Source organism: Nelusetta ayraudi, unplaced genomic scaffold, assembly GCF_046127955.1.
Source record: "Nelusetta ayraudi isolate G7.1 ecotype Tasmania unplaced genomic scaffold, CSIRO-AGI_Nayr_v1 ptg000022l, whole genome shotgun sequence".
NCBI classification, from domain to species: Eukaryota; Metazoa; Chordata; class Actinopteri; order Tetraodontiformes; family Monacanthidae; genus Nelusetta; species Nelusetta ayraudi.
In genome coordinates this window covers 535,775-557,500 of record NW_027466072.1, presented here as the reverse complement: position 1 = coordinate 557,500, position 21,726 = coordinate 535,775, and the positions used below count along the sequence as shown (strand labels likewise).

Genomic DNA, 21,726 nt, shown 5'->3' with positions numbered 1-21,726 from the left:
GAGGGAGAAAAGAAGAAGAAGAAGAAGTAGAAGAAGAAGAAGAAGAAGATAGAAGAGTCTAGATAAAGGCTAAGTGCTTTTGGTGAGTTTTACAAAATACCCCAGGAAGTGCTTGAAACGGAAGGCACAATGGCGTTGACAGTAGCTGTTAAGTAGACACCACTAAGGGACGTTCACTACGAAACTCATAAGGTGCTCTAAAAAAAGAACTTCAAACACATTTAATGCACATCGAGCTGTGGCCTCAAACCAAGGATACCCCATCAACAAGTGCGAGTGGACGGAGGGAATCGACGGAAGCACGTTTCCATCTTTCTGAGCAAAGCGAGCCTGGCGGGGGGGGGGGGGGCGGCGGCTCGGCCAGCCTCCACTCCGCCCTCCACTCGAGCAGACCGTCAACACTGTGATAACCCTGCACGCTGGAACATCTCCTAGGTCCTTTGGATTTGTCTCAAGTTTCCGTCTGTCGCCAAGGCCCAAAGACAGTGCCGCCCCCCCCCCCCCCCCCGGAGGTGACTGCACAAACTCTCTATCGCTCTGAGCTCTTCCAATCGGCTTCCTTCCCACCGCTTCAGCCGTTGGAAGGAGCACAGCACCACCCCCGTTGGCTTGATGGTCGAGCGGTGAGAAAAGCACAAATGTGAAGCACTGTTCCTTGCCCCTTTAATATGAAACTGCCATCCAGTTGTGGTAAAACAGCCGCTGCTACTACCCTACTACTCCAACTACCACTCCAACTACCACTCCGACACATCTATGCTCATCTCGAGACTAACGGCTACTCTTGATTCCAGTTTTAAATCTCATATTCCTTCTTCTGGGACACACTAAACACAGACAGCAGCAGTTGCTCATTGGTTTCCACTCTTCAGGAAGCCGATTGTGAAGCGGGACGGCCGAGTGGGATTCCAAACACTGCGCCGTCAGCGAGCCGTCGGCCGTGCCCGGTCAAAGGAGTGAAGTCGCGGTCACTCAACGACAGGACGACAGCTGCAGAACGGCAGGCACTGCTCTCCAACCGTGTCGCCGTGTGTAGGTCCTGCGCACATGAGTGTAGGGGCCGCTGTATTGTCGCGTTCCGTGGTCCTGCGATACGCATGGACGTGAGATTGTGCCTTCGCCGCTGCTGCCGGGGGGGGGGGACAGCCGCTCCTGCGACCCTGACTGCAGGAGGAGCGCCGGGGGGGGGAGACGGGATGGGAGTTGATGGGCTAAACTGGTCGAGCCACAGCTGTTCACAATCAAATTGACAACAGAAAGTAACAACTTCCATTGAGAACTGTTTGGTCTATCGATTAAGAGGGAGGGGGGGGGGGGGGGAGACGGGGACGGGACAAATGAAAGGAAAGCAACTACTTTGGGAACTCAAACGTTGCACAGTGCTCTGTATAGACATTTCAACTAGTCTTAGTTCACAAACATTAGAATCAATAATACCTGTGTTGATAACCTTTTTTTTTTTTTTTTTTTTTCCGTATGCATTTTGAAATGAAAATAAACAAAAGTCTGCTTTTTTTTTCTCGCCTTGTGTTTTGTTGGGTTTTTTTTTTTTTTTTACAAAAGCTACACATTTTCTACTGGGAATTCTATGCATTTGTTAGTGTTTTAATAATACTCCCTTGTCTTTTCCAATGACAAAAAGTCGAGGGAATCTACTCATCAAAAAAAGAAGAGAAAAAAAACCCCCACTACTCCGAGATGTTGATCTATTAGTTGTGTTTGGCAGAGAGTTTTTCTAGTCATTCTTTACTGATGTTCTCTCAGATTGTTCTTCTTAATAAGCCTTTTGTTTTTTTTTGTTTGTTTTTTTTGCCCTTGTCTTTTTTTTTTAAACATACGAGCAGTTTGATTGATTTCAGGGCCTTTCAGCAGCATCTTCACCGCAGAGGAGTTCCGCTCTGCGCTTCGTTCTCGCAACTCAGCGCTGCCTCGGCGCCGGAAAACACACATCCGGCACGACTGTAAACACTGAAGCTTGACCCATCTCTCATCTCTCGGCCTTTGAACCTTTTACATCACATAATACAATATTTATATCGACGGCTTTTTTTGTTTGTGTCAGGCTGGGCCGCCTGCAATCGTAGACGTTACACGGCGACGTTTTCTTTGACAACTATTCACAAGCACCCCTAGAACCACTTTCCACAAATATACTGTACTTAAATTGTCTTAAACTGTATATCTGATAAAATAAAAGACCTATTTTGAACTTCAAGGTGAAGGAATACCAGAGAGTCTCTTGACAACATACATCGACAGGCACTAACTGAAAAAGAAAACAGCGCTCCAATGGCTCTCGGTCTAAAAACACTTTGCGGACAGACGAGGCAGTGATTTACAGTGGAGGGAAAGCACGTGGCCTGCAACAGCTGCCTCATGCCTTCGATGAGGACTTAACAGCTTGTTTCACTTGTTTCACAGCCCGAAACAGTCGGAGCTCAAAGCGTCTCTGCGTGGACTGAGATGGGAACTTGGAAGTTGGAGCTTTCAAACTCTTCAAGCGGTCACTTGGTCCCAGTCTGGGATATGTATTCCGGTTATTACAGTGTCATAAATGCATCTGGAATGTGGCAGGATCTGGACAGGTAGCGTCGTGTTTCCGTTTCGTCCGTCCCGTCAAAACCCGTCTGACGTTTATAATCTCGTGAGTGAAGCTTGAGGAGAAGGGAAGGAACCCAGGATGAGATGCGTCTGTGCTCTTCGTCCACGAAAGCTCCGTTTCGTCGACTTCCCCGTCGGAACCAGAAGAGCGGGAATGACAGCAGTGACAGGTCACTGCGCTCCACACGTTCCCAGTCCCCAGGGGGCGGAGCATCCTCCGTCCAGAGGTTCTGTTAGGAATTTGTTTCTGTTGCAAATTTGCAGAAATAAATATCAAGCATTACTTCTGCAAATTTGCCCTCTTTGATTCAATTTCAAGTGTTGATCGCGTCGAGCCCCTGCTCCCCACTTCAAAAAAACAACAACAACAACAAAAAAAAAAAGAAACAGCCATCCAAAAATGATTTTCATGGTTTGAGATTTCAGAGCTGGTGAGACGTCTTGGCACTCTTCTCCCGTCAGTTCTCCAGAACGCTGCTGCCCGAAACGTCCTCTGATTCTTCTTCATCCTGCTCCTCGTCCTCCTCCATCTTGTCCTGACGCTCGAGACTGTCGCGCAGATTGTTGTTGGACACTGATGTCACGGTGAAGTCCGGGTGGTCCAAGGCCTTGTCCAGATGTCTGGCCGTGTCGTCGCTGAGTCCATTCAGGGCCTTGGCCTTGGATGAGGAACCTTCCCTTTGGGATTCTCTGACCTCCACGTCAGTCACGTACTTCCACACAGCGGCAGAGTTGCGATCGGAGGTCGGGTCCATCCTGACCTTGGTCAACTTCGGGGCCCTGTCGTCATCGGCGGCGGCCAAAGAGCCTCTTTTGCGCCGGGACTTGCTGGTGTGATTGACCTGGAGATGCATGGCCATCAGCTCGGCCGAGGAGGTGCCAAACGGGCAGAACAGGCACTGGCTCAGTTTGATCCCTGCCGAGCTGCTGCTGCCGCCACCGTCCCCGCCGGCGACATCTCCCACTTCCCCGAAGCTGACGCCGCCACCTTCTTCCGTGCCTCCAAGGCCGGGCGAAGGTCGATGGGACAGATCCAGAGGTTCAAAGCCTCCTAGGTGGACTGAGGAGGGAGCCCTCTCCTTGTCGCCTGCCGACGGGACCATCCGGCTGGTGGTGAGAGGTTTACGACGAGACACTTTAGCTGCCTTCTGCGGAAGGGTCTCCCTGATCCAGCCCCCGTCCATTCCCCCTTGGTAAAGAGCCATCACCCCAGACAGATACCTGTACTGGGTCTCCAGGTCGACATCTCTCAACGCCTCCAGAGCCTTCTGATGTTCTTGTGGGTCTTGGAGCCCCAAGGGCCAGGACTGTTGGCTGGAACGGGAGGCGGGGCTACCAGCTTGGCCCTGGTTGGCCGGGAAATGATTGAGTTGCGATCGTCGCTGCTTGCCCTGCCCAGAGGAACCAGAGGAACCCGAGGAACCCGAGGAACCCGAGTTCAGACTGTTGATGGTGGAGGTGAGAGCAGCGGCGGAGGAATTGGCGGACGCTGCCAGGGCGTTGCGTTGCTCCCTGTGGTGACGCTGGAGGTGGTACTTCAGTGAACCCGACTGAGTGCCCGCGTAGTCACAGTGGGGACATTTGTAGGGTCTCTCGCCTGAGGGAAATACAATCACAAGAGGGGACAAAGTGATTCCAACAAGTAGTGTCAGCAGCTTCCAGCAGGAGGAAACAAGGTGCACAGGTATTTACTAATTCACCAAAAATCAAGAAAATCAATATGGTATACGTGGTACACACTACCAGTCAACAGTTTGGAGACCCTGTCAATTGAATGTCTTTTCTTTCATTCTCATGACTGTTGACACTGCAATTTCTCACAGAAGGCATCAAAACTGCGTATGAACACACATGGAGTTATGGAGGAAACAATGAAAGTGTCAAATAACTCAAACACATTTTTATACTGAAATTCTTCAAAATAGCCGTCTTTCATAAAAAGCATATTTAGAGTTATTGAGCGTATTTTTCTTTGCTGCATAGTTACTTAAATCTTGTTCATATATTTGACGTTGTCAGTTTGGAAAGTGGTAAAGATTAAAATAAATAAAATAAATAAAAATAAATAAAAATAAATAAAAATAAATTTGCATGAGAAAGTGTGTCCAAACTTTTGACTGGTTGTGTAGATGTATAAGCTTGAAATAGAAACGTTGACCTGGGAAATCAGAAGAATACATTTGCATCCATAACATTCTAACAATAACAACCGTGGGGCTTATTTAAAGAGCAGTGCAGTTTCAGATGCTAAAGGCAGATGGCAGCATTCCATCATTGATAGAAATTCCACTTGTGGACAAGCAACGTATTGTGTTGGGAGACCTTTGTGCGGCAGAGTGTACATGTGAAAAGCATGACGATGTCGTTCACATGAGCCACACATGAAGATTGCAGTTGCACAAATTGCCTAAATATGTCAAATTATAATTTCCCGTCACGGTAAGAGCATTAAATAATTGTAGGATTAACATAAATCCTAAAAGGGCAATAAACTGAAGGATAAAGAAATGCCAGCCGTGCAATATTGAAAGCTGGAGCTGCGTAAGCTCATAAGATGTTTTCAGTTTAGTTTTTTAGTTTTTGGTACAGTGCAGCAACACCAGCGCACGAGGTGGGGGGGGGGGGGGGAGAAATTGAATAACGTGGATGTGATGCGATCGCTCCAGTCAGCTATAAATCAATAGAGGAAAAACCTTCTGCCCACATGAAAGGCAGAATGACAAGCGGCATTACAATATGACACACACAACAACAAAAAAAAAAATGACACAAGCCCTCAAAATGTCCTGAAGCCTTGCTCTCCTGCATTTATTTTTATTCAACAAAGACGTGCATTTCCTGTGTGAAGTCTACGCAAAAAGAACTTCCAATTTCCTTTGCACACATTAATGACTTTTCCAATGCAGAGAGGTGATGGCTTCGTCCATTTGTTTAATGCATCAAGTGGCCTCAAACTCAACACTAAGTGTGAATGAATGCATCGTTAATGTTAATATTTCCTAAAGAAAAATTCACTTTAGCGAGACCCACACTGGAGCTTTTAGGTTGCCTGCAGTAGGAGCACTATGATTAGCACTGGCCGGCTCTCTGGGGTGGCTGAGTGTGTGTGTGTGTGTGTGTGTGTGTGTGTGTGTGTGTGTGTGTGTGTGTGTGAAAATGAAGGAAAGGCTACCGACGCTCCGTCTGGAGGAATCTGTGAAACCTTTCCAGCGGCCGTTAAATCCAAAAAGAGGAAAGAGTTTGATGAAGTCAAAGCGCTCCCTACCTGTGTGAACTCTGAGGTGCACCTTGAGATGGTGTGAAGAGCGGAAGGCTTTGCCACAGTAGGGGCAGTCCTTGATGCCTCTGCCACGCACCCGTTCCCTGGAGCCCAGCGGGGGGACGGAGGAGGCGGCGGCGGCGGCGGCCGCAGAGCCGTTCTCTCCTGCAAGGTGGACACACGGTCAGATCGCGCAGCGCTTTCACTGACGTGGAGAAGCCGAGCGTGGAGTGGGTTCGTCTTGTTGTGACGGCGGTGTTGTAGTCAAGACGGCACCAACCGAGACCAAGACTCTATCAAGACTCTATCAAGACTGGAGAGCGTCGAGGTCGAGACCGGACCAAGGCTTTACACACTAGCAGTCAACAGTTTCTTCACTATCTTCTTTCTACACTGTAGACTCACACTGAAGACATCAAATATATGAGCAAGATACGTGGATTCATGTGGCAAAAGAAAATAATGTTAAATGCCAAAATATGTTATGTTATATATATTTTATATGAAGGATGGATTCCAGATGATCTAAAATACAAATTTCACATTTTTTTCTTTAATACATATTCCATATGTGTTCATTCACACTTTTGATGCCTTAAGTGACAATCTACAATGTAAATATGTGTCCAAACCTTTGACTGGTAGTGTATAACAAAGAAAAATAACAACAAAACAGAAAAAATAAATAAATCTTTGCTTCTAAAGCCTTGCTGAGAACATCTTTTCTCAGCAAGGTGTCTTTTCATCATTTTCTTGAACATTTGCAACTGCTTTGCAACTATTGAAAAAATGAATGAACTCGGAATAAGGGGGCAGGGTGTCACTCTGGGTGTCACCAACAGAGCGTAACACGGCAGCAGCTGGATTCTTTTCTGTTATTATCGTGTTATTACAGTGTTGGCTGAGCCTGGGCTGGTCTAGATCAAAAAATCCCCAGTCCATCCAGTCCGAGTCTGAGACCAGACCCTTAAAAAGTGGTCTGCAGACCGAGATCAACCTCCAGTCCTGCAACACTACATGGAAGTACAGGAAAAGAAAAGAGGAAGAAATAAAAACGGTACCTTTGAAGCTTGAGATGACTGAGTGGAAGCCGTGCGCCGCTGCGGCCTGATGGGCTTCACCGCTGCTCAGTTTTGGTTTGTGTCGGACTTCCGTGTGCTGGGATCCTCCGCCGCTGGCCAGCGACTCCGGCCTCGCCTCAGCTGAGCTCCGCCTCTCCTGGCCGACTCCTCGACGGCTCCCACCGCACTCCTCCTCGCCACCGCCGCCACCGCCGCCACCGCCGCCACCGCCGCCACCGCCCGCTCCTTTCTGGGGCCTCTGAGTGTGGACCCGAGCATGAACCACCACCTGCTGCAGGCTGCGGAACAGCTTCCCGCAGTCGGGGCACTCCCAGGGCCCGGCGGCTCCGCCCGAATCCTCCCTCCGATCCAGGCCGCCCAGGTAGGCTCGGACCCGCTCGGCCTCCGCGATGACCGAGTTCCGGCCCGAGCCGCCTCGCTGGCCCTGCTGCTGCTGGCTGGACCGCTGCTGCTGCTGCTGCTGCTGCTGCTGCTGCTGCTGCTGCTGCTGTTGCTGCTGCTGCTGCTGCTGCTGCTGCTGCTGCTGCGCTACTGCAAGGCTTCGCGCCACCAGCTGCCACCACGTCGCATGATCTCCTCCATCTGGAATCGAAGCTGAAGATTCGCCGGTGCCTCCTGCTCTGGATGTTCTGGTGCCTGCGGATCTGCTCACACCTCCGCCAACACCACTGCTGTTTCCCATCTCTGCCACTTGAGCCACTGCTTGGAGTCGCTCCATGCAGCTCGCCCCGCTGCCGTCGCTGGGCAACCCCAAGTAGCCCAGCAGAGCCGACTTGCTGGAACCCAAGCTGAGTCTGCCGGCCTCCCGATCCAGCCTGGCTCTGCCGGCTCCGCGCTGGGCCAGCAGCAGGTTGGAGTAGAGGGCGCTGAGCGACTGGCTGCTGGCGGGGCCCTTGGCGGCGTGCTGCTGCTCAGCAGCTCCTTCCAGTCCGGCCTTCAGGCCCAGCTTGTTGAGATGCACCTTCATGTGGTTCTTGAGGAACCACGGCTCTTTGAAGCCGCGGCCACACACCTGGCACTTGTGGTCCAGGGAGTCCTTGTGCTTCCGCATGTGTCCCTTTAAGAACCAGGACTGGGTGAAGCGCTGTCCGCACGTGTCGCAGCGGAAGGCCGGCAGCGAGGAGGCGGTGGAGGCGGAGGGGGAGGAGCTGGAGGAGGAGGAGGCGGCTGCAGCGGTCAGCTGGGGGGTGCTGGGCGCCGGGGTGTTGCTGGGGGTGGGCACGGGGGTGTCGGGAGTGGCGATGAGCGACCTGGAGTTGAGGGCGAGGGGCAGGGCGGGAACCTCGGGGGAGGGGTGGACCTCCTGCAGGTGGGAGGCCAGGCTCTCCTCCTGGTTGGCGGAGAACGGGCAGAAAGTGCATTTGTAGGGGTTGTGGAGGATGCGGACGTGACGCGCCAGCTCGGAGGCCGTGCGGAACTTCCCTTTGCACGCGTGGCAGCGGAATGTCGACGCCACGGGGGCGGACGCGCCCTCCACGGCGGCGGCGGCGGCTGCGGCTGCGGCGGAGGAGGAGTACAGCGGAGAGGGAGCGGAGACCACCGGGTCTTCGGTCAGCGGAGGCGTCAGCGGCGTGCTGTCGCTCAGCAGGAAGTGAGGCCTCCGCTCGGCCTGCAGGCCGCCGTCGTCTTTCATGTCCACTTTGTCTGTGAGATGTTTCATCAGAGTTTCGGGCAGGAAACACGGGTTGGAATGGTTTCTGTTGCCCTGCGCGAGGTCCTTGTGGTTGGGTTGAAGTTTGCCGTGTTGCTTCAAGGACGCGGGGGGGAGGCCGGCGCGGTACAAGGCCGACGCTCGGCGGTCCCGGTCCAGACTGTGAGCTCGGGCGTGAAGAGACAAGATGCTCTGGAAGCGGAATCTCTTTCCGCACACATGACACGGGAACCTGAGCGCCGGACTGGACGAGGCTCCGCCTCCTCCCCCTCCTCCTCCTCCTCCTCCTCCACCTCCTCCGCCCTCTCCGGGCGCCGCCCTGCTCAGCGTGTCCTTCTGAAACAGCTGCAGGTCCAGCTCGTCGTTGCAGCTCCCGCTCTGGCCGGACGAGAGGGCGAGCTCCAGCGCCCCGAAGCCCGGCGCCGAGGGCGTGGCGGGCGGCGAGGAGTCCAGACAGCCGCTGTATCCCGGCTCCTGGCCCACTCCTCCCGGGAACAGAGCTACGGCCGGCGTGGGAGATGGAGGGACCCCGTCCAGCCCCTCCACCTCCTGGTCCTGGTCCTGGTCCTGGTCCTGGTCCTGGTCGTCCTCGTGGTGGTGGTGGTGGTTGCTGTCGTTCTCCCCGTGCAGCGTGAAGGGAGAGAGGGAGAAGTAGGGCGTGTCCACCGTGCTCTGGGACGAAGGTTCGGGGCTGTTGATGGGCAGAACCACGGGGCTGTCGGGCAGAGAGAGCAGGGCGGGAGGAGAGTTGGTCTGGGGGCTGTGGTCCAGGGACGGCAGCGTCGGCGGGGACTGAGAGCGCTCACAGGACAGAGACAACACACACTCTGGTGGGGAATCCATCATCTGTACACAGGGAGGAGAGGAAGGAGAGAGGAAGTGAGGGGAAAGCGCTGACTGGAGACAGACAGACAGACAGACAGACAGACAGACAGACAGACAGACAGACTACACTGCTGCAGCACTAAAAACAAGACTCTCTCCCTGGGGTCAACCATCAAACTGCACAACTCATTGAGCTGCATCTAAAATTTCAATTTTACCCAACCTTCTTTAGTCATTGTTGATAGTCAGTGTCTTTGCATAGATCAGTGCCATTTATTATAATAACAATAATAATAATAATAATAATAATGAGAAGAAGAAGAAGAAGAAGAAGAAGAAGAAGAAGACGTTTGTTATGACAGTAGAGTGAAGCAAGCTGGTTGCTCTTCCTGTGACTCAGGACCCATGAAGAAGCTCCCGGGTTGAAAAAGGCTGCTGACCCCTGAACTACACAGTCGTTACAAAAACGCTCAAATCAATCCATGGACAACAAAAACAACCAAAGCAGATGTGCAGAAGACGGCCACATTGTGCAGAGGCAGCGCTACGCTAGTTTTTTTTTCTTCCCGAACCATTACGAGTCCAGGATGCTCTCTGTCACACTGGGAAGCTGTCAAACTGCTCTCACAACCTGAAGACAAGGTTGCAACAGATCTCTGTCCGCCTCTGAGGAGGGCTGAGGAAGCACATCGGGTCAATAAATAAATGGATGCAAACATCTTGTACAGGCCAGGAAAAGTGTGTGGAAAAGCAACAGTAGAGAATGTACCACAGCAGTGAGTTTGCATTTAGGCCATTCTTTAGTGTCGAGTCACACGTCTGCCTCCTCCTTCAATTGTCTGGGGACAAGAAGGGACCTTGGTGCTGCAAAATATCCATTTTCTATTAAAAAAAAAATGAAACAATCAGACATTCATCCATTCACACTTTAACTGTGATGACATTTCGGACACGAGTCAAGGTGTCGTCGACGTATATACGTGTCGGACGATTCCTTCGATGTGAGGCTGTGACTCTGACACACCTGGCAGTGAACTGCAGGTGGCGTGACAGCACAGGATTGGACAGAATCTCACGGCTGAAATCCAAACCACCGACGTTTCACCGCCTTCGAGGCCTTCGAGGCCTTCGAGGCCGTCACAGCTGAGCTTCAATGTGTAACAGGTGTGCACCTGTTCCGCCTCCCGCACCGCGTGTTGCACTGAAGCCACGCACTTGGATGCTTACCCAGAGCGTGTATGCAAATGTGTGTGTGTGTGTATGTGTGTGTGTGTGTGTGTGTGTGTGTGTGTGTGTGTGTGTGTGTGTGTGTGTGTGTGTGTGTCTGTCTGCTTTGTATGCGTGCGTAAAAGAAGTTAAGGGCACAAAAACCACAGGACACAGACTGTCCCAAACAGGATGGGCGCGCAATGTTTGGACTTCCCCACACGCCCTTCCTGTGCTCTCGCACAGTAGCAGCGTTTTCGGCTTAAATGGGGACTGTGCGCTCCACACACACACACACACACACACACACACACACACACACCCCGGTCAGGATCCTACCGGTGCACGGGGGCGCTCGCGGAATTCTCCCTCTTCAAATCAACTACCTGGGGCCGCGGTGGCCTTCCAGAGCTACGCCGCCTTTCCGTTGTGTCTCCAAAAGGAACGTCAGCCGGATTCAAAGTGTGACGTGGAGCAGACTGCACGCACGCACGGGCAGGCGGGCAGGCAGTGCAACGCAACGCAACGCAACGCAACACAACGCAACTGAGACATTTTGAGCGCGCGGCACTTTGCATCAGTCGGGAACCACATTTATTAGCGTCGGCTGGTCTCCTCGCCCGTCCGTCCGTCACTCGGTTGAAGTTGCGAAGCGGCAGAGGAGGCGGCGGCGGCGGCGGCGACAACAAAAGGTCATCAATCACTGCGGCGAAACAATGGAACATCTGCGCTCGCAGGTGTGTCGCACATATTTGTGCGGCCGTGCTGCTGTTGTACGCTCGCATATGTGTTTCGTACAATCTCCTGGTGAGTGCGTGCGTGCGTGCGTGCGTGCGTATGTGTGTGTGTGTGTGTGTGTGTGTGCACGCGCGCCCTTGTGTGCGTGCGTGCGTGCGTGTGTGTGCATGAATTTACGAGTGCCACTGAGCCCCGGTTGACAAAGAGATTCTCATGTAGCCGGTTGACATTTTAGCTCAGCTATGACTCACAGGGATATCACAGCATATCAATCACGCAAACACATAGGCACCCGCGCACGCGCTCAGACGCACACGCACGCGCGCGCGCGCACACACACACACACCCTCACACTGACTCCTTGTCTAATCCGCCGTTATTGCAGCTCACCATCTTCTTTTTCTTCTGTTTTTCTTTCCCTCCCCGATTCATTCTCTACCCATCCCCCTCGCTCTCTCCCTCTGTCTATTATTCACTAATTTTCTTTCATTCTCTCTCCCTCCCTCTCTCTCTCTCTCCCTTCCTTTCTCTCCTGCAGTGTTGCCAGTTGGCAGAGTGCCAGGGAATGCTGATATCAGCTGGTAGATTGGGCCCTGCCAACATGGCGAAGAGCAAAAATGAAAAAGGAGCCAGACACAGAGAGAAAAGAGGGAGACACATCATGCGCTTCTAAACTGGGCAGCATTAACAAACAAACCCCCCCCCGAAAAAAAAAAAATACTGTCATAACCCATATAAATGAAAACTATTTCATGTGTTGGCCAGCATGGCAACAAGGGGGAGGAGGAGGGAAAAAAAGATGTTTAAGAGGAAGACATGCTGGGCGAGAAAATAGGGAGGGAAATCAGAGAGAGGAGCGGAGAGCAAAATGAAGAGGAACACAACACAAACATACACCGAAAATAAAAAGTCAACACTTAAAACCAGAGGAGCCACAGGAAGGGGGCGGAGTGGCGGCCACCTAAACATATCTGCAGCAGTCTGATGGAATTAGAATTATCATATGAATATCGGCATCACGGCGCATTGTTCTAGCGTGACGGTGGCTGTCGCCAGGGACCAGCCGCCCCCTGTCGCACCAATAAGGCCACTCTGGATGTGGAGACCAGGAGATAAGGTGCAGCGCAGGAGTGAGCAGGGGGAGGAAGCACAGCAAAAGTGACGGCAGTTGAATTATGGTTCAGCCTGGAAAAAATCAGCAAGCAGACAGATTTGTAAGCCGCGCAGGAGGGGAGGGGGGGGGGATGTATTTGCAGTTGAAAAATGTAAAAGTGATGCTTGGCAGGAGGCGTTTGAGAGCGGCACGCAGGGATGCATTTTTAATGGCAGGCAGGTGAGGCCCAAATCACAAAGGATGGAAGAAAAAAAGGGGAATCTGGGTCTTCTTCCTGCTCATCGTCTCTTCCCGTTTCTCAGTCTGACTTCACAGTGGTGTTGCAGTCGAGACGGCACCGACCAACCGAGACCGAGACATTATCAATACTAGAGAGGACCGAGGCCGACACCAGACCAAGACCTTTGGGGGTCCAGACCGAGACCGGTCATTACAGTGTTGGCTGAGTCTTGACTGGTCCGGATCAAAAATCCCCAGTCCGTCCAGTCTGAGACCGAGACCAGACCCAGTAACAATGCCTCCGAGTCCCTTAAAAAGTGGTCTGGAGACCAAGACCAACCTCCAGGACTACAGGACAACACAAGAGCACCACAGCGACGCCGGCCTCAGAGAACATCGCTGTTCTTTGAAGGCATGGTATACACAGCTGGCGCAGAGGAACTTTGAGCCGTCTAACTTTTACCAACGCAGTCACGTCGCAATTAAGCATTTTCAACCGTCGATGAAGCCGCCCGCACTTGTTTTCAATGGAAGTACAAAGAGGAACAAGAGTTGAGGGGGTCTGACTCATATGTGACTGACACACAGTTGCCGAGGGATTAGAAGCACAATATGTTCAGACAAGTATGTATATTCTTTTAAGTCATTGTGTAAATACCCCGAGCGATCAGGTTTATTGTGGAAGCATTTTCCAGCAGGTTGCGACACGTCAAGAGAGCAACACATCATAATTGTAAAAGTGAGGGTGTGAACACCTCCTCGCTCGGTGCTTTCAGCCCTGCGTGTCTGTGGGTGGGCAGGAAGTCCCAGATCTCCTCAGCCTCCTGGTATTATTAGTGTGTGTTAAAGGCTGAATGTTGTGAGTCGGCACGGCCTGCAGCGCCACTCTTCAGCCATTTGGCTCGCTGGCTTTCACGGCAAAGCAGCAACTGCACTCGCACCCATTTGTCACAGATTGCAGAATTAAGTCGCTGAGCTCTTAGCCATGCAATCGCTTGCTTTCAATAGAAGACACTTGTGTTTTCCCACACTAGTGGTTACACCCCTCCCACTCCCCCAACCCCCCTTCTAATGTCCCTAAATCTTTTTTTTTTTTTTTTTCTGAAGATTTAAAATGAAAGCGCCACCAAACATACTAATAAAAAATGTTTTTGTTATCCAAGCCTGTCAATCCCCCCCCCCCCCAAAAAAAAAATTCCACAAAGTACAATTGCGATTTGCAGATGTTCTCGTCCTGCCGGACCCCACTGTGAGGACGACGGAGGTAGAAAACATTTTTGTGTTTTTTCGAAGCGGCCATTTGAAGTGAACTGGTCACGTGACCCCATACGTCACGGCCACTGGCGTGTAAATAAGGAAAAAAACAAAGTCTTTCCGTGACACTTTTGCGATATACCTCCATATGGATACGTGTGTGGAAAAACCACCTCAGCGTCAAAACCTTTTAGCCACATTAGAGAGGTTTTTCCAGGTGCATCTGTTTCCATCACCGGGGTTTTACGGCCATATTTAGGTTTGGTGCGACTCTACGGGTCATGGGAGCGCAGCGACTCAGGCAAAAAAACAAAACTTTTCACCTGAACCAAAAAGGTAACAATTACTTTGTGCTGTGAAAGTCTGTGCCTGTTTATCGCACACGTCCTCCTCCAGGAGGCTAAAAATAGGCCCCTCCAAGGTCTCGGGCCGTGGCCTCAGGGCACAAAGCAAAATGTCTATCTGCAGGCTCTGTGTGCGTCGTGTGCGTCGTGTTTAGCCTCACGAGCGGAGGATCTTTCTTTCTCAGCTGCATTTCTTTTATCCTCATGTGACGGCGAGCGTACGTCAACATTGCAGCGTGTCCTGCGGATGAGTGGGCATAAAGACAAGAGGAACAGACCACAGAAATGTGCGTGGAGCGCAGGACGAGTGACTGGGGTGAATAAAGGGGAGTCCACTCTGTGCGGTACGCTATAATTTCAGCCTGTGGTTTTCATCGTGCGGTCACGTGGCCAACTTCCCCCACAGACGGTATTCATTTCCTTGACTTCACCTTTCCCTGAACCCCCTGTTGCACTCCACGCTTTAGCTCTGCACTCCTCCAGACTCTCCCCTGGTCTTTGGCTACAGGGGTGATAAGCGCTAAAGTCTCCCATTGTACCTGAAACGGCAACATGTGACGACTGAAGAGCTCCAAGATAACGCTTGATTTTTTGTGTGTGTGTGTGTGTGTGTATGTATCGTCAATGTCTGTGAATGGAATCAGTGTTTCCACTAATGTGTCTTATGTTTGCACGTCATGTATTTCAAAAAAGTCTAGACTCTGAGATAAGAAAAAGCCTTAAACCTGGAGCCAGAGTCCAAATCTGTCACCTGTCTTTGAATAAGTTGCTCCTCTGACGTAGTTTCATACTTTTTGGTACTTTTGTACTTTTTTTGTACTTTCTTGCCAATGTCAACGTCAATTTCAGCTTTATTTCTATCGCACATTCCAAAGCCAATGGCTGAACAAATTGCTTTACAGAATAAAATCGGCAACAAACAACAGATGAGACTGGCAAAGACAGTAAAAGAGGGGCATTCAAAGAACCTGCATGCTATCCTTGCTTGCACCGTGAGGTTGCTGAGTAACAAGATTTCAATGCTCTGTGCAGGGCACACATATTGTAGCATTGACAATAAAGCTACCTTGAACCTTGAGCCTTAAGCCTAGAGCCTTAAGAACGCGATCCAAAAACAAAGAGCGACATATTCTGAGCGATACAATTCTGAATGAGCCCAAACATCGGGGCACCTGAGCGCCGGCGTGACGCTCGCTCCTGGTCGTGTGAGTCACGCTGCGTCCGGACCAACGCTGCCACTGAGAAGCTGCCACCATTTCAGGATTACTCAAATTGAGTCCTTTAAAACACAATTGGTCCAGGGCATACAAACGTTATGAGCAATTAGCTTGAAAGGAAACCTGCCTGCAGGGGGGTAAGGGGGGGGAGGGGGTTCAGAAAAGAGATTTTCTTTTCCTTTTTTTTTTTTGAAGGCATCAATCCAAGCATGAACCGCGAGCTGTAAAATCCAGAACAACAGGCCCAAGATTTTATACAAGCGTCAGGAATCAGGAATTGCCAGGTTCTCCTCTGACAAAGACGGTGCGAGTCTCTGGGATGCTGACCCCACACTCCAACCCTCTAGCAGAAGACCAGTTTGAAACAAGTCAATGACTACAGCAAAAAATAGCAACAGTTAACACAGGTTGATTCTCTATTGGCCCCCTGGGGAAACCTGCAGGGGTTGTGTTCTCTTTTTCTTACCAACTCCTTCCTTCGTGCACTCTTCATCACACACGTGAACTATACACGGGATCGATTACTCAAATCAACACCGTTTTACTGCAGCTTGCACGAGGGCAGCGTGGGAAGGAAACAGAGATGCTTCCTCGGTGGGTAGAAAACAAAATGGACAGAGTACAAGTCGATAAAAGTGTGGACACACCTGTTTCTTCTTTATCCTGACTGCTTTCTACACTGTAGACACAAAGTGAAGACACAAAATAGACTGCATGTGGATGAATGTGGCAAAAGAGAAAAATGTTAAATACCTAAATATGTTATGTTATATTTTATATGAAGGGCGGCTATTCTAGATCATCTAAAATATAAATCTTTTCCTTTAATACATTTTTCCACATGTGTTCATTCGTAGTTTTGATGCGTTGAGTGACAATCTGCAAGGCAAAAATGAAAATGAAAGAACACCCATTGAATCAGAAGTACGAGTCCAAACTTTTTGACTGCTAGTGAAATAAAAACTGCTTGGAAAAAAAGACCAAAAACTTTTCTTTTGCCTTTTCAAAACAGTTGAAAAGTGTTTCTCTGAGCTCATCTGCAGCATCGCTAGACTCCTAAATTGTGAGGACGGGAAGCAGAGCTTGATAGAAGTATGAAGCGGCTTCTCCACAGGCACAGGAGATCTGAAGTGGGCATATCTATTAGTTAGAAAGTGAGGAACACACCCCCCCCCCCACCCCCTCCTAGATTCCACCACGCCAGGCGGCAAGGAGGACAGCAAGTCGGAGAAAAGCAGCATTTGAAAGCCTCCAGTTTCTCAACACTAAATTCAGGATTCTGCTGCTCGGGTGTCCTGCTTCTCCTCGTCTGTGCTGCAGCTTTTATTCTCACACACTGATTTCTACCCTCGTCCACTACACTACACACACACACACACACACACACACACACAAGGCAACTGGGGGGCCTCGGGCGTGCAACAAAAAAAAAAAAAAAACCATCTACCTGTCAGAATGTCATTGGGTTTTGCAAAACGAGGGCAAGTGGCAAACTATTTAAGTAAGACCCCGCTTGCTCTAAATACGCGCTAATCCCGAGCAGCCCAGCGCAACTCTCAACAGTCTGGCAAATGTCATAATGCAGTAGATTCCTCCTAACTGAGGGCAAGCAGGTGCCTCTCCCGCAGTGCACTAATGACCCAATTATATCAATCAGAAGCCTTGATTGGTGCTACACTCCTCTCCCTTTTACACCCTCTCTCTCTCTCTCTCTCTCTCTCTGTCAAATACAGTCTCTCCCACCACCACCCCCCCCCCCCTACCCCCCACCACCCAAGAGCCACCTGGACTGGGGGGGGTGTATGTGCCCCCTTGAGCACGGTACAGTCTGTACAAAGCCAAGAGGGGGTGGCATTGATGGTGGCGGGGGAGGATACCACTTGAGCACAACAAGCAGAGCGAGGTCTGAATGAAAAACCATTAGAGGCTTTTTAACACAGGGCCAGTGTTTCACCATTCATTAGTACAGTAGCTTCCTGGGGGCTCGCGGCGACGTGGAAGCTTGTTGTATTCAAAAAAATAAAAATAAAACTACAACTACAACGGGGGCGCACGTTTTATTTTCCATGATTTGGTTTATAATAAAATTACATGGAGATTTCTGTCCAGATGAGACGAGGATAAGTTTCCTTCTTTTTTTTTTTTTTCAGTGATTACGTAAGGCCGCTCACTCCAAAAGGGGTCCAAATTGAAAAGAACAGAGGGTTTTGTTTTTTGTTTTTTTTTGGGGGGGGGGGTTATTTATTTATTTTTTTTGCGAGCGCTCATGTACCAAAAACTCATACGGGGGACTTTTCCTTTTCAGAGGCTGCATGCATTTAAGGAAGGCGTGGGCAAACTGCGGCCCGGGGGGCCGTAAGCGGCCTGTTAAGCTTTTGAATGCGGTCCGCCGAACTTGAAGAAATGAAGTTAATAGCCAGGAAGTCACAAAATAGCTGCACTTCATCCACATTACTAATACACAGATGTGGTGGTGGTGGGTCAGCAGCGGTCTGAAGGGAAGCACAGAAGCCTCCAGGCTGGATCAGACACGGGCAAACTACGGCCCGGGGGCCATATGCGGCCCGTTTTTAGCTTTTTAATATGGCCGAACTTGAAGAAATTGTATTAATAGTAAATAAGCAAAGAATTAAACAGCTGTATTTCATTTCTAAGTGTTTTCAGAGTCATTTCAGTAAAGAGATAAACACCCTGGTGGTTCTGGGTGGTTCTAAGAGCTAAACACCCCGGTGGTTCTGGATGGTTCTAAGAGCTAAACACCCTGGTGGGGCTTCAAAGACACTGATTTGGTTGCAACTTTGCCATGCTTCATTTTCAATTGACATTAAAGCGACTTGTGTTTCTCAAACATATCCCAGGATAGATTTGTTTCCTAGGTGGCTCACCGACACTGCATCCATCTGCTGCTGCTGCTGCTGCCCCCCCGCCTCTGTCACATTTCACAACCCACTGCGACCCCAGCCAGTCAAAAAGTTAAAGGCCCACTCCTCCTGGTTGAAGGTGACGGCACACAAGAACATTCCAAGTTCAACTCAGCCGCTCACAACATCCGTGTTTGTAGGACAAGGCGGCAGTGTCAACCTACTTCCAGTGGGCACGCGCTTCAGAAATGTGACATTTGGGCAAGGGACGAAAAGAGAGAAAGAGAAGAGAAGAGAGGAGAAAAGAGAGGAGAAAAACAAGAAATGCCTAAATATGTCTCCAGTTGGAGGAAGCAGTGAGTGGCGCTGCTCCCCGGTCGGCCCAGTAGTGACACGTCTGCGCCTTATCTGGTGAGGAATTTCCTCCGCGCCCCTGTGATGTGCGTCAATAACGTGCAACCATTTTCAGTCGCTCTTTCCCCTCCGCTCCCCTCTGTTCCTCCTCCTCTCTCTCTCTCTCTTTCTCTCGCGGCCATCTCAATTAGAGGCACGTTAATGAAATAAATAACCGTCAACAAACAATGCGCTAATAAACACCAGCGCCTCAATGAGATTAACCCTAACCCGCAGATGGTGCACAACAACCCCCTCCAAAAACACACACACACACACACACACACATGCGGGGTTGTGGTGTTTTTTTGTTTTTTTTGTTTTGTTTTTTTTTTTTGGGGGGGGGGAGTCGGAGGTGGCGTGTGTGTGTCATGTCAAGCCTATCTTTCGCTCTCTCGCTCTCTCTCTCTCCCCTGCTCCATTTTGTTCCTAAATTTTCAATACAAAAGATGAAGGGAGGGGAAAGGCGAGCAGAGAGAGAGAGAGAGAGAGAGAGAGAGAGAGAGAGAGAGAGGACGAGGCGAGGAGGGGGAAGAAGAGAAGAGCCATCATGGATTTCATCTCGAATCCGCTGCCAATCTCTCAAAAGCGACTCACACACACACACAACAAAAAAGAAGAAGAAGAAGAAGAAAAAGACGAAGAAGAAGAAGAAGAAGCGACGTCGTAACCGGAAACGCTCCACTGTCAGCGTGTCTGTCAAACGGGGCTGAACAATAAAAGAAAATAAAGCGGCTAACTTGTCTTTTAGCAAATTTGGCAACACGCATTCCGCGCGCGCGCGCGCGCACACACACACACACACACGCACACGCACGGTGGAAAACGTAGCACGCCACGCTCGCTCGCTCGCTCGCTGGCTCGCGGTGCTACTCGGTGCTCCTGGAAGCGGCGGCGGAGGTGACGTTAGGACACAAGCACAACGCTTCACAGTCACGGTAGTAACAAAAAGAAATAAATAAAAACACACACACACACACACACACACATACACACACAAAATAAAAGGTGACGAGGAAAAGTAGAAGGTTTATTTTTTTTAAAAAGACAATACACAGACGGAGCTCGTGGACGCGTAGGTACGCGCACATCCCGGAATAATAACAGGAACATTAATATATATATATATTTCTTTTTAACTGACGGCGCTTATCTGGAAAACAATGCGCGGTGCTAACACACAATACCTAAGGCGTGAGTGTGTGTGTGTGTGTGTGTGTGTGTGTGTGTGTGTGTGTGTGTGTGTGTGTGTCCAACAAAAGAATTATTAGTCGTGCTAATCGCATCTGCTCAACAAATTGTCCCCCTTATTGCGAGTCAAACTCGCCAAACACCTTTTATTTTAAATACCACTAATAATAATAATCCACTTTTCCGCCTGGCCGATGTCTATCAGCGGCAGTAGCGATCCTCTCGTTCCGCACCGGGAACTTAGCGGGCTGCTTCTCTCTCTTTCTGTCTGTCTGTCTGTTTATCACCGAAATGCTTCTCAGACTCTTGGTGTCATTTTTGAGAGAGAGACAGAGAAAAAAAGAGAGAGAGACAGAGAAATGAAAAGGTGAAAAAGAAGAAGAAGAGGAAGACTCGGCTGTTCTCGGAACTACTGCTACCGGCTGTAACACAACTTCGCTTCGCTGAAGTTGCTCGTCATTTTTTTTTTCTTCTTCTTCTCTTTTTTACGCAGCTTTTTTAATCTCTCGCACTCACTCCGCCGCCACTTTTCTCGCCACTTTTTGCGTCCGTTTCCCCCATCGACTCGAGTCCCGTCAAATGGAAAGAAAAGAAAAGAAAAGAAAAGAAGCGTCCGTCGACTCGTCGCCAGTCGGTCGCGATACATTTTGATTTTTTTTTTTTTTTTTTTTTTTTTTTCGTCATGTCACCGTTCGCAGGAGGAGCACTGACTCCGGGCTACATGCATGTCGGTCGATGACGCGCACGCACGCACGCACGCACGCACGCACACACACACACACACACACGCCGGTTTTACATACATACGTACGTACATACATACATGACGCGCACGTGAAAGTGTCTCCGGTTCTACATACATACATTCACATGGCGATCGCGTGCATGCATGCGCGCGCGCGTGTGTGTGTGTGAATGCAAGGCAGACGCGCGCGCATACACACACACACACACACTCACCCCCCCCCCCCCCTCCACCACCACCACCACCAAAAAAAAAAAAAAAAGAATAAGCGGAGTAGTTGTCGAGATAAAACATCACAACTCCTCGGACCATCATCACCGCCACTCAGCTTGTTTTCTGCTTCCTGCCTCAAAAGCACCAACAACCTACAATTCAAACCATCTCTCTCTCTCACACACACACACACACACACACACACACACACACACACTCGAAAATGTTCCGTCGGCCGCGTGTCATGCCATCAAAGTGTCAACGTAAACAGAGTCTCGTAAAAAAAAAAAAATGAAAATAAAAAAAACCGCGAGATCAAAAATAAGAGGAAATAAGTGTCTAAATGTCGCGCCGCGCGTGAAAAGTAAGACTCGGTGTACTTACGGGAGAGGCGGCGAGGAGATTAATGACACGACACGTCATGATTACGTTTCACTTGAATTAAATACATTACGAGTTGGGGAAAAAATGGAAATCAGGGTTGTATACAAGCATACGCCGTTTCCCCCTCCCCTCCCCTCCCTCCCTCCCTCCGTTTGGTCACCCTCTCCTCTCCCTCTCTCCCTCTCTCCTCCTCCTCGCGCTCCTCCATCTCCCTTTTCTTCCCCTTCTCCCCTTTCTCTTCATTCTTCTTGGATTTTTTTTTTTTTAAACTTCCATTTATTGTACGGTCGGGTGGGGGGTGGGGGGGGGTGGTGATAGGGGTGTGTGTGTGTGTGTGTGTGTGTGTGTGTGTGTGTGGCGGCGGGGTGGGTGAATGGGGAGAAGAAGAAGTGGGAGGGAGGGAGGGAGAGTGATGTAGGTTGGAAATGT

General features: G+C 50.2%; 1 protein-coding gene across 2 annotated transcripts; it reads right to left on the bottom strand.

Annotated features, from left to right (window-relative positions):
* Positions 1-1,157: 1,157 nt before the first annotated feature.
* znf219 (zinc finger protein 219) lies at positions 1,158-21,524 on the bottom strand. 2 transcript variants are annotated; one of them, XM_076027947.1, is made up of 5 exons: positions 21,298-21,524; positions 7,475-9,439; positions 6,922-7,441; positions 5,867-6,025; positions 1,158-4,198 (listed from the first exon to the last, which is right to left on the bottom strand). In XM_076027947.1, exons 1-5 carry the CDS (start codon positions 21,334-21,336, stop codon positions 3,060-3,062), a joined length of 3,822 nt encoding a protein of 1,273 aa, XP_075884062.1. In that variant the 5' UTR covers positions 21,337-21,524; the 3' UTR covers positions 1,158-3,059. The 2 variants fall into 2 exon arrangements, with proteins under 2 accessions (XP_075884062.1, XP_075884061.1); XM_076027946.1 differs by having other exon boundaries at positions 6,922-9,439.
* Positions 21,525-21,726: the final 202 nt, after the last annotated feature.

Bases quoted from the DNA above. Each gene is read 5' to 3' on its own strand.
- znf219 (XM_076027946.1), bottom strand. From the start codon at position 21,336: ATGACGTGTCGTGTCATTAATCTCCTCGCCGCCTCTCCC. The intron at 6,026-6,921 runs GTACCGTTTTTA...TCCACCTTGCAG, and splicing joins AGTCATCTCAAGCTTCAAAG to GAGAGAACGGCTCTGCGGCC. The intron at 4,199-5,866 runs GTAGGGAGCGCT...TATTTCCCTCAG, and splicing joins GCACCTCAGAGTTCACACAG to GCGAGAGACCCTACAAATGT.